Genomic DNA, 13006 nt, shown 5'->3' on the forward strand with positions numbered 1-13006 from the left:
CAAAAAGCATCTGAATAAATGCTGCCTTCACAGGACGTCGGAAATACTTGTCCTACAACTGCAGGAAAACTAATTATACAGCTGTGAAAGTGGAACACCCATGTTGCCAAAATGTGGCATTTATGGGTCTTAGAACACAGAGGTCATTTCAACATCTTAAGCTCAAAGTTAATGATATTCTATCAAGTATGTATTAAAAGAATTAGACTGTGTTTTTATTTTCTTGATCTTAAATTGTTGCACATTGCACTGGTGTTTAAATTACTGTAAATAAAGAACTCTTACACACATTATTGCTTTTGCTAAGTTATGGTGCATATATCATGTATAGTGTGCATGATTTAACGTCCCATCATTTAAAAGCAAAATAACACCAGTGGTGGTTAGGGATTAAATACTTCTCTCATCTCTACAGCATCATTAAGCTTACAGCTTCATTACAGCCCTCAGAAAACCCACATACACAGACAGGTGTAACTGAAAACATTAATGATGTGTCAGTTAAATTTAAAGGTACACGTAAGCCATATGCAAAATAGCCCAGCAACACTTAAATGCAATGTAGCCATTATTGATGTCAATCACTGGTAGTTGCACATGTGTTTGACATGTACGAAATGTTCACTCTGTTCTCAGATGAATTCACATGACATCACATTTCATGATACAGCATGGCAATCTATTATAATATAATATAATAATCTAATATAACACAAGAGCCCAACTTTACCATATTCCAAAAATAACAAAGCAGTGCAATTATGCATAAGTAACTAAACGTATTTACAGTACACCTACACAGGTGTTTTCAGCTACTGCGGTTAATTAGAACATAATTATTATTATAAATTATGTAACCAATCTCTGTGTACTAATTAGAGTGATAAAGGTGGAAGTTAATTTACATAATTTAAATAAATAATGTTAGTACAGCATGACGTTAGTAAGGCTGGTCATAATTGCTTTCCCAGAACTAAGAAACAGTCAAAATAAGTGGGTCTTTAAAACCAACAAAAAAGAAGAGTCATGGGGAAAGGTTTGGCTAAATTGTTCCCTGTGGCTTCTCCAAGTGCTAGCATGGTTTTCAACTGAGTGTGATTCTAAGTGGACGACACTGAGGCTATATCATTAAAAGTATTCTTTACTATACAGTGGGTCTAACACATATTGTCAGGGACATAAACTGTAGTCCCTGATTGGCCTTTAACCAGACAGACATTTTGACTTGACACTGCAAGAAAAGCAGAGGTGTTATTTATTACATAACAATGGCTGCCAACTCCAGGGACCACTGGCATGGCTTACTGGGAGACCAAAACTAAATATCTTGTATGTGTCAAGGTCCAGGGTTTTAAGTTTTGTTCCTCGGAATTTGGGGTGTTAACACAGCGCCAGAGGAGGACTTAACAATGAACAAACACAAAATGTTCACATGGTGTTTTGAAGTGAGACTTTTTGCTAATAAAAAAATGCATACAGGTGGGTTGTGCATGTGGAATTTGAACCCTTGACTTGAACTGCAACAATAAGTCAGTTAATTGATTAGTTGGCTGCCAGAAAATGAATCGCAGCTATTTTGATTGTCGATCCGTTGATTGTCAGTTTTCAAACAAAAGTCCAGACATTTGCTGGATCCAGCTTCTCAATTATATATAATAATGAAAATATCATTAAGTTACAGCCCTATCACTCAGTAGGCTATTTCTAATACCCTGACTATGACCCTGATAAGGTTCTCTCTGTATGCCTAAAACTTGCAGTTCTGGTATAAACGCTATAGGTACTGTTTAGATTTGGAAAACTTGTGTTGCTACACTGTCAATTTATAGCTCAACAAAGAATGCTCAACAATTAGTTGTCAGAAACGGGAGTTTCACAAGGGTACTTGAAGGTAGCAGTTAAGAGTAGCCTTTATTTGTGATTTAGTTTTGGCCTTCATCTGGTCGGGCTGCCTGTCTGTCAGCTGAGCTCAGTGAACGCATCCCGCCAGCAGAGCGCGTCCCTGCGCCTTGTACTGAAGATGGGGATGCCTCCTACCGGAGCACAAACCCACTCCCCGTTTTCCGTGAAAAGGAAAAGCCCTGTTGTTTTTTTAAACACTGTCAGAAAACCCATGCTCTGCCAGCGCCTACACTACTCGCAGGACTCTCACAGGATGCTGTCGAACAACCCTCACATCGGGCGCAAAGTGACAGGCTGTTGGATTTTCCTCTCCCTCTGTAAGTAATCACTTTACTTTCTAAATCTGCATGTCAGGAGGTTTGGACCCCGGGCAGCTGTGAGGGACGTTATGACACCCTCAACAGGAAACAGTTTGTCCTGTTTTCAAAGGTGAACTTGTGTTGGGAAAGAAGCGACAGTGTAGCGCTGAATGGAGTGTTTCCAACTGAGAAGAGACGAGCTGTGAGTGTCTGTCCAGAACTGTTGGGAGAAGTGCGGAGCCATGATTCGCCTCAACTTCCTGAGGAGTTGAAAGACGATTTGCACGTAGGCTACTGGTTGCCATGTGGGTTTATGCAGACCGACGGCTGTAAGTTTAGGATACACGAGAGTTAATAACAGGAAAAGGGTTGAAACCTCTCTCTTCTGGAGTCACGGCATTTCTGTTGAAATGTGTTCCTACTCGCTACAAGCGGCCACAAGTAGCTTCTTCCTGACACATCGACGTTGCACTAGTGGGAGTCAAGCCCGAGGGTGAATGCACCTTAGGCTACAGCTACTGTAAGCTTTACCAAGTCAGGTTTTCCTCTGTCACTGTGGATGTGCAATGGTAATTTACAAACAAAAGATTAAATGACAGCTGCTGTTTTATTGCAGTGATTTATTGCTGGTATCTAGAATGGGGATAATCTAATCCACAGTCATGCCAGCCAATTGAAATAGTGTTATTATACTTAAAATACGATGTAGTACAATTTCCTGCAGAAATGTGTTAAAGTGTGGACAACTACATATTTTTACTTCATGGATTTGATTACCTAATTGGACAAATAGTTACTGACTTAAATGTCAAATATTTCAGACCCAGTTTGCTTTAACCACTACAGGACCTTGCATAAAGTGCTTTGTCATTCAGCATTTCACCACAAGAATAAGGATATGTTATGCTATGTCCATGCATATGTTCCAATCTGCAGGTACAGAATGTGTTCAGTGATGTGTCAGGTCCATTGGGTGGGGTGCAGAGCAGAGCACAGTGTGTGGCTGCAGCTGTGGAGAGAATTACAGTGAATGACCAATATTGGATCGGCCCAGTGTACCATGTGGATGTGTTCCTGGACAGAATGAGATAAATGCTGAGAGCAGGAGACTCCATCCCTTGCTAGGACTGAAAATTGTCACAATGAAATTTGAATAAAAAGCCAGCAGGATCTGCTAATATTTTAGGATTGCAAGAAAGGTTGGCATCTGCCTGGGTATATAACACAGGAAATAATAAAATATTGTCATGTTTAAGACCACAAACAGATAAGCTAATGGAGTATCTATGAATCTTAATGCTGCAAGAAATTGCTTCCAGTCACACGGATATATTATTAATTGGATTTTTCTATAAAGTCTATGGATTTGACCTAGGAAAATCAGTTTTTGTTTTACAATTATTTCTTTTACACTTACTTTACATCTGATTGTGCTTATGTTATGTAAAGAATCTGCTTGGTCTCTTTATTTTACGAATTACATCAATTTTAATGAATGCAAGAAAAGTCGTCAAATTATATAAGATCACCTTTCACTCTAAATTCCCAGGTGTGGGTCAAGAAACTGAAGCTTGCCTCAGTTTAATCCATGCGTAATAATTGAATGTGGGTGAGCTTACCTGAAGATACTATATACTTTTATTCAATTGTGTGGATATGTCAGAAATACAGTACAGACTGGGCAATGGGCAGCCAGGGTCACCACTGCAATCCAACAGTACCCTGTGCATGAGTGAAAGCTGTTTGGCACAGAGTCAAGTACGTTTAGACTCTGACAAGGCTGCTTGTCTGCTATCCCTATATGTAATATTCATGGACTTAACATCAAGGCGCATCCAAGGTCTGGAGAGCGTCCAGTTTGGTGACATTAGGGTGCCACCTCTGCTGTTTTTCAATGATGTTGTCCGTGAAGTTTCAACAGACTGTCATTTCTGATGTGCACTGGAGTGGTTTGCAGCTAAGTGTATGTAGTTGGGTTGAGGAGCAACACCTCCAAGTACAGCACTCAAGGAGTCCACATGAGTCGAATTTCAATTGTGGCACGTTTGTTGCACTACAATTTCTGGATTTGACTGTTGATATAGGGTTAATAATGAGGTGCGATATTTGGGGTAGAAAGTACAGTAAACAAAATCTAATCCATGATTTAAAATACTGAAATCTATACAAACACACACACATATATAAAGTAAAAATATAGTGAGTGTGGTGCAACTCTAGAAATGGTGCATTCCCTGCGGTTGGAGATGATCATCATGCTACTGAGAAATGATCATTGCACCTGTGTGTCTAAATTTATCCACTAGGTAAAAAAAGAACATGAATGGTTGGTTGATGACATTTTTATTGCATACCAATAAACAGCATCGCAAAAGCTATTGCTGCTTTGTCATCTTCATAAAGTTGAAAATGTGGAAAGTTGCAGATTTTATCACCAAAAACAAGAAAAGTTAGCTCATCCCACCCTAAGACAAATCAGGTGTCTTGGGGTTTTACTCAGAACAGAAGTGACACTAAAAAGAATAGTGAGACTGATGTCTGTGATCTCTCCTTGAGAGATGTCTTTGTTCTGACAGTCAGCTGTGGTCACAAGTTTTGGGTAGTGAATGAAGGAATAAGACTGCAGACATTAGCCTCCATGTTCAGTTTTCTCTGCAGGCTGGACAGCTTCAATATGGGTGAGAGGAGACACTGCAGTGTGCCAGCTGAAGTGGATCAGACACCTGGTAAATATGCCATAGGAAGAGGCCAAACACTTTCAGAGCCAGGATATGCTGGAGAGATTACTGGATATCTCTAAGTGGCCTGAGAGTGCTGGAGGATCCCACAGGAAGAGCTGATGGGAGCTGCTGGGGACAGGTTCCTCTGTGTATTTGATGGACTGAGCAGCTATTGGCTAGGAAGAATGGATTGATGAAGGTCTTAGTCATGATATCAAAATTAATCAAAATTATTACAATTATTTTTAAAAGGTTTAGTCGTAGGAGGGTGCAATATACAATATACATTGTTCACTACTATCCTAGGCTTTGCTATATGTTTTTGCATTAGGCCAACGTGAACAATACTGCAAACCAAGTTTGTCAGAAATGTTAAAAAAAAAACAAAATTGTGAAAAATGACTATTATGAGTTCCCAGAACCGAAGGTGAAATCTTCAGATTGTTTATTTTGTGAACCCAGCTGTCCAAAACCCAAAGAGATTCAGTTTATTATCATATAAGGCAAAGATAAGCAGCACATTTTCAAGTTAGAGCGACTGGAACCACAACATCTTTGGCATCAATTATCAAAATTGTTGTAAATGATACATTTTCTGACAATCAACTAATTAATTAATCAGCTTAGCATTTTAGCTCCACTGTAAGCAGGACTGCTTCCTGGCTACCATGGATTTTTATATGATTTTTGCATCAATGTGATCAAGTACTTTAATTTGTCAGGTATTTCCTTGGATCAGTCAAAAAGCAGACATTCGTGTCTGGTTATTTTATCCCTTAGCAATTTCCCAAATTTCTTCCCATAAAAATGACATTTATCAATATATTGTGAATATGAAATGACATGTGCTTACATTTACTAGAAGTTCTATCTGGGTCAGGAGTTGCCAGAATGGGCTCTAGATGGCTGCTGGCGGTGCTTGAGTGGGAATAAAAAGTTTAAATTTAAAATGACACAATGCCAGATGAAGACTGTTATTCCTGCATGCCTAACAGTTTGCAGAGCCATTTTCAAAAGTCATATGCATTATTACAACTCTATGTGCTGTGCAAACTGTGTGCCATCTGTGCCAGTTCTTTGAGGAGCTACTTTTATTATGATAATGTTCACTGTCTCTGTCATCACAACGCGCTTTATTTTTTTGCACGTAATCATAGAATTAGAGAAGGAAAACACTGGAAATTTGAAATTTTCATGAAAAATGGGTTAAAGCTGCACTGAGTCATTTTTGATTACAAGGGATCAGAGCATGGAATCCAAAACTCACAGTAACCTTGCTGTATTTAGTTAATTTATCATCTTTTTAAAATGTGATCAGACTGGACACAAAACAGATTTCAAAGGGAGAGTGTTTACATACAACTGACCAAAGCAAACAGACATGTATTTGTTTATAGGCAACAAGGTCAGGACAGGTCTGCAACTTGCATGAGTTCAAAATGTATATTATTGAGCTGTATGACTCCACTCCTCGAATGCACACAGACAAGAGTAAAACTGAGAGTCATTACTATGACTCCATAACAGACAGAATTTGAGATCTTGGTAAGTTTTGAGATCACTCCTAGAGTGAGCTGAGCTGTCACACTTTCACAGGCACAAACCCTATCACCAGACAAGAGCATCCATCGAGAACAATTCAGCAAAACCCCAGAATAGGTTCAGTGACACATGTTTTGTTTTCTATTCTATTTCTATTGTTCTAATGCCGACTTTTTAAAAATTCTTGCTTTTTGCAACATCTCCGTCTGGATAGTGGGTAGCGAACACTCATCTTCTGTGTGAAAGTGGTACTTGCTACACGTCCATACACCACTGAGACTTCCAAACAATACATTCCGCCTCGCTACATATAGAGCCAAGTGCTTTCATGCACAGTGGTATTGGACGTAAAGGTGCAGAATCTTCCAGTATGGATGTAAATCATAGGTACAGTGGGCTTCAGGCACAATCTGCACACACACTGTCAGTTAGCAGTTACAGGTCACCTCTATCAGGATAACTGACTCACAGGAAGTAGGCTGACACTGTGCTAAAACGAAGTGTAGAGATTGGTCTGGCTATGCAAGACTAGGTTGGCACTAAAAACTCTGCAGCCATCAAATTTGCATGAATAAAGCAAGATGAAAATTAACTTTGTGTTAAATCTTAACACGCCATTATGGCAGCAACATGAGAATCCCATCTGAGTCCACTTTGTCACCACCAGTAAAATTTAAGTCCAATATTCTCTCACAATTTACCTCTGATTTGATTTGCTAACTCTAGAGGAGAATTCTGTCTCTTTTAGCTTGCTGAATGTTTCACTGTCCTCACCAGCCACTCTACTCCATTTTGTGCCATGCAGATAGTGTTCTTGTTTGAACTCAAATGGTGCCGTCTATGGTTTTAGAAGAGGTTAGTAAGAGTTAAATCCAGGTTTCATGGCCATCAGCTTGTGAATGTTTGTGCATTGGTCTCAGAAGAGTTTTTGGGTGGCAGCACCACTTTAAATTTCAGTATTGTGAACATGATTTTAGATTTTATTGTCGGCCCTTCACCATTCAGCCTCTTGGAAGCTTTCCTCATTTTGCTTTTAACACTCACACACGGACGTAGTGATTATCAGAGCTCATTTAAAGCTGTCACTGACTGCTAATTAGCATTTAAGTTAATATAATACACCTGTGTAGCTACCTTTTGTAATGTGATTTAGTTACTTTCACATGGTGTCTTAATATTTTCCCCTCTTTCTCTACAAATTAAATCCTGAATGAACTGGAAAGTTAAGTCAGACGCCAACCAACTGTCAAACAAGCAAATCATTGCTCAATTACTATGAATCCCTCAAGATTTTTACATCATGGGCAAGTAGTTTCGTAGAAGGAAATGGCTCCTAGTGGAACCGTTCACCTCTAACAAAGAGGAATTGTAGTTCTGTAAAGTATGGAACTGCTATACATATTTTATATATACATATTTATGTCAGATTATTTGAATTCTGCTAAGATACACCCATACCGACCTGATTCCCTCCCATTGTTATGAGAAGTGCACAGTGTTTCCTCTCTAATTGCATCGGACGACTGCTTTGATTACAACGACAATGTAAATGTCGATGCTTGTTAAATGCATTCAACTAAACAATTCAGAGCTTTGAGCATGCACAGTGATTTCCAGAGTTTCTAAAAATCAAAGCAGGCAAGTTCCGTTTGGTGCGGCTCAATTGAAAACATGGTTAGAAACAACAGACTTGATTATGCAGGCTGAGAAGGCAATGGGATGGAGGTGCTCCCATCAGCACTCCAGACATTATGTAGGGAGTTACTCACCCTCTCTCCCTCTTTGTGTGTCAGACTCTCCCTCTCAAGGGTGAGCCATGAAAAAATGGGAAGTTTGAGCAGATGTAGCAGAATGTATCGTGAACTTGAATGTATTCCTGTAGGAAGCTTCGTTTCATGCCAAATATTGCATTTTTAATACTGACAGAAACTGGGATGCCAGATGACAATGTAGCCGCTCTACTCTCTACGGAGCTGATGATTTGCTGGATCAGATTTTATGTTTGTGAACTTCACATGGCAATTAGGATTCATGGACATTATATAATAATGTGTTTAGCCTGGTTTGGCTAATTAAAAAAAGGAGACAATGTGATGCAAATTAATATTATATTTTCAACATTTAGTTGCTCCTTTTATCAGCAAGCACAGGTTTTTCTTATATTAGAGTTAGACTAAACTTGTTAGCTGGGAGTGTTTTGATGGGCAGCTGATAAGAAACAAGTTGAATAGATGTTAAAAAATATTTTTTGAGCTTGACTGTTTATTCTTGACCTTTTGGAGATGGGTCCACTCACTTGTAAGAGGCTTTTCAACCACATAATGTGGTCTTCATCAGGATATCAGGAAGTTTTCTTAGTTGTCAAGGAACTGCAGATGTTCAAACTTTACATTATTCTGAGCCCTTTAATGACTTCTCTGTTTATTTGATGTTATTTCAAATGACTTTGGATGGTTTTCTGTTTTGTCCCTATTTTGTTTCATTACTTTCCCTTAGTATTATAGTACTCGAGACCAGTCTTGGTCTTGAGACCGGTCTTAAGACCATTTTTTGATGGGCTTGTCTTGGTCTCGGACATAGCAGACTCAGGATTTTACTTCAAGACCGTAACTTTGGGAATATCAATAAATTGCTTTTGCATTGTCTGATTTATTAGTTAACATCCTTACCTTGATTGGATGTAAAACGTATTGCTGCAACCAATAATGTAATTTAAAAATGTGTTGTTACCGTTTACGGCACCCTCCCCATGATGGTTAGCATAGAAAAAGAGTGTTGAATAAAGATGCTTACGTTGATTTCAGCTCTTAGTGTTTGTTTGGGTGTTTTAATGGGAATTTGGATCTTTCAGATCAATTAGAGAAGTACCTAAGATATCGTTCCACATTTGATTGTGTGTCATGTAATGTGGGGAACTGGTCTTGGTCTTGACTGTGTCTCGCCGTCCCTCGGTCTTGGTTTTGACTTGGTCTCAGCCCATAAAAGTTTTGGTCTTGTCTCGGTTTTGATAAACTCTGGTCTTGGTCTTGACTTGGTCTCGGTTTGGGCGGTTTTGACTATAACACTACTTTCCCTGAATTGGAAGCGTATTCTGAGCTATTCTCATCACATAAAAACTATATTAACTGTAAACTGCATTGAACGGTGTCCTCTTGCAGCAGCAAACAAAAGAAATGGGAGGAAACATAAAAATTATGTTTGAAAATCAGATCTTCTCCCTTTTGAAATTTTCACTCACTGTGAAAATATTAAATGTAATCACTCCCTCAATGTGGATATATTCAGCTCTTTCAAAGACATATAATACTTCTTTTTGAAAGGAACATGGGAAGATAATATTTCTTTGGCTTGCTTGGCAAATTTGGACTGTTTAAAACTGGCTGGCATCCACTGTTTTTAGGTGCTTTTGTGACTCAAATAATTAGGTTCATTATATTGTCCGTTTGTTCCGAACTGGTGGCATCACTCCAGGCTTTACACACTGAAGTGTTTTGAAGTTAACTCAGCTCTTTGAATAATTTAAGAAGAGGGTTCCCTCGCAATGGATGGAATTAATATCTGACCAAAGTGCTACAGATTGGGTCATACAAGAAAAGTCACAGATATTTTATCTATATTATGAAATATGTCCCTTTTTTTTATACAGGACTTTTTTGTGTGTGTCTTGCATTGGATGGGATGTTACACTAAATCAGGATTTTCAACTGTTAAAGCATATCTGCAGCTTTTAGGTTTTAATCTAAATCTAAACACTCAGTTGTCCTTTAATGGCTACTGCAGTGAGTCAGGAGAGAAAAATGTAACTCTTTCTCGGTTCTAATTAAAGTCAGATTTAAAGCTGACTGATGTTGTAGTGCAGGCAGCCTGATTTTAATACAAACTGCTGTATAAATTCATTCTCAGCTACACTGCTCTTTTTGATGTATTGATTTGAAATCCTGGGAATCTCTCTGCGAAGATTTTCTTGTCTCAGAATCGATGGCAATGTAATTGGATAGGAGCTCTCGTGGCTCTAATTACAAACTTGGACAGATGAATGGGGCTCTCAGTGATCCAACATAGACTCAGCACGAAGGAATTAGGCTTTGAGTTATGTTCGAGAGAGAGAGAGAGAGAATCTAAAATAATGTAATTTTGTCTTTCTTTTCTTACAGTTCATATCAACTTTTCTGCTGACAGCTCAGGAAAAGGCTCACAGGTAAGAAAAACAGTTTACACGTGTGATTCTTTATTTCCTGTGGGTAATTAGTCTGAAACCTTTCTTGATAGTTTCTTGATAATTAGTGTTAATTGTTGATTTCCTGGTCACCTCACCTCTGTTAAAGCCTTAATTACCTGAGCAGCTGAAATTGATGACCATGTTTGATTTGCTCTTCAGTACTAATTCGTTTGCCCTTTCGTCAAGAGCAAGATGATTTTCTTGCTGTTGCATTTTCAAAGTCTGCAGTTGCTGCTCGATAAATAATTAACATGTTCGCTTGCTCTACTTCTTATTGGTGTGAGAAGATGTTGACAGTAAGCCTCCTGGCAGAGGTGCTTAGCATCACAGAAATGGTAAATCACCAGTTATTTCCCTGCAGAGGAAGTTTCACCCTTTTGCTGTGTCACTTTTTCATTTTTCTCATATTGTTGTAAACCGTGTTGGGCAGTAATTGGCATAAACTAAACATCCAGTGTGATATCAGTGAAAATGAATAACATCCTGAAACAATTGGTTCTCTGTTAGTTTGCATTTATGAGAAGCAAACAAAGATATTGGCCTCTTAAGCTTGTTTTCTCCCTCAAATTATTGTGCCACATTATCAGTGTCCCTTCACTTTTTCAAGTGCCCCTTTCCTATAAAAGAACGATTAGAGACAGTTGCCTGTCAAAGTGAATAAGCGAAGATTTATATTACATCCATTCAAGAGAAGAAACCCTTCAAGGGAATCGAAAGAGCCATGTATTTTTCAACAATGGAAACGTAATTTTGGAATAAAAATGTTCTCTAATGCACTTCAACTAAAGACATTTCAAGAGAGTTGAAGAGTTACTTTTACTAAACTGTTACAATACATCTATTCTTAGACATAAATATCTATGAAAAGAACGAAGAAAAAATACTTTTTTCTGTCTTCTCCCCCATTACTGACCCTGACATGTGGCTGCTAGTGCTTTTGAGAGCTTGTAGAGTTGTTGCCTATTTCGTCTCTGTCACTTGCCTAACATGCCCTGTGTTTCTTAATGCATTTACAATGCATTTGAATAATTAAATATCACAAAACTTTGACAGGTATTTCCCAGTCAGAGAGTAGAACCAAAATGTGTTTTACACCGTGTACCAGAAATTTGTTGAATTCATGTTTGTCATGTGTTTTTTCTAACAAAGCCCAACTGTAAAATGGAAACCAGGTTGTTGGCCCCTTTTTAGATCTCCTGAGCTGAAGAACAACATTAACAAATTAGAAAGGAATACAGATTTTTAGGTCATGGATGCGCTCCTGTTTAGCCATGGAAAGTCATGGAATTTACATCAGGGCCATGGCAGTCATTTACATATTGTATACAACATTTTATGCTTATAAGTTAGTGGATTAAGTAAACAGACTTGTTTTATTATTTCAAAAGTAAAACCATTGCTGAATAAAGCCATTCATTATTGGTCTTGTCACAGATAATTGTTGACTTTCGAACAAAGTTGCAGTATACGGTTTGTGGAACTGTTTTTCCAGTGTAGCTTAGAATTGATAAGATAATATAAACAATACATATCTATGCTTCAAGATGGGAAAAAAAATATATTGTTGATTTCAACAGTACAAATCTAAAATAATTTTGATTCCTGTCTCTCAAATCCATGTTAACAGAGAGATAGATATTTGTTTTTATTGGTGCCAGATACTTCTGAGATTTGATTCTCAGGAACTTTACTGCACGCAGCCTCAGTAGGTAGACACACCACATTTGATTGATATTTCTCTTAACCATACAGAGTTATTCAGAAGCATAGAAAGGTAGTTCTGACTAAATGATTATCACGCCAATACAGGATTTAATTTAAAGTCTAAGACCATATTGGTGGTTAGAGGATTTAGCTCTTATTTTATATTATCTTATATTATATTCCACCCATTTTCCAAAGTTATAGATGGTTAGTTTGGAATCCACATTTCCTATCTTGGCAAAACTTGCAGAGCTAGATAATAATCAGCTAATTATAATCAGCTAAAATGAGTGGCTTGACAGTAGTTTTTCTGAAAAACCACAATACAATTTGCAACCTTTTCATGTTATAATTTATGAGTTATAATTTTACATTGTTTGCTGTGTTAAAATAGATGAAAAGATCATCATCATCTGTGAAAGAAAAGTATTATAACTTGGTTTAATCATTTATTCATAAAAATCTGCCATGTGCTCTCTGTTTTAAAGTATGGTCTCTGAGAATGCCATTTGCTCTTCTGTGGATCTGTGTCATGTTTCTGAAATATAGTGAGTGTGTACAGATGATTTCCACAACACATCTGTTTCAATTTTCAAGCAGACATACTTTGCTTTGATCAA

General features: G+C 37.9%; 1 protein-coding gene across 1 annotated transcript in view; it reads left to right on the top strand.

The window, feature by feature from the left end:
- Positions 1-1973: 1973 nt before the first annotated feature.
- b3glcta (beta 3-glucosyltransferase a) overlaps positions 1974-13006 on the top strand; it is a 61961-nt gene continuing 50928 nt past the window's right edge. The window contains exons 1-2 of the mRNA XM_046073458.1: positions 1974-2219; positions 10618-10661. Coding sequence (XP_045929414.1) covers positions 2021-2219; positions 10618-10661 — 243 coding nt within the window. The 5' untranslated portion in view covers positions 1974-2020. The remainder of the gene's footprint in view (positions 2220-10617; positions 10662-13006) is intronic.

The sequence above is a fragment of the Micropterus dolomieu genome, linkage group LG17 (assembly GCF_021292245.1).
Source record: "Micropterus dolomieu isolate WLL.071019.BEF.003 ecotype Adirondacks linkage group LG17, ASM2129224v1, whole genome shotgun sequence".
Classification (NCBI taxonomy): Eukaryota; Metazoa; Chordata; class Actinopteri; order Centrarchiformes; family Centrarchidae; genus Micropterus; species Micropterus dolomieu.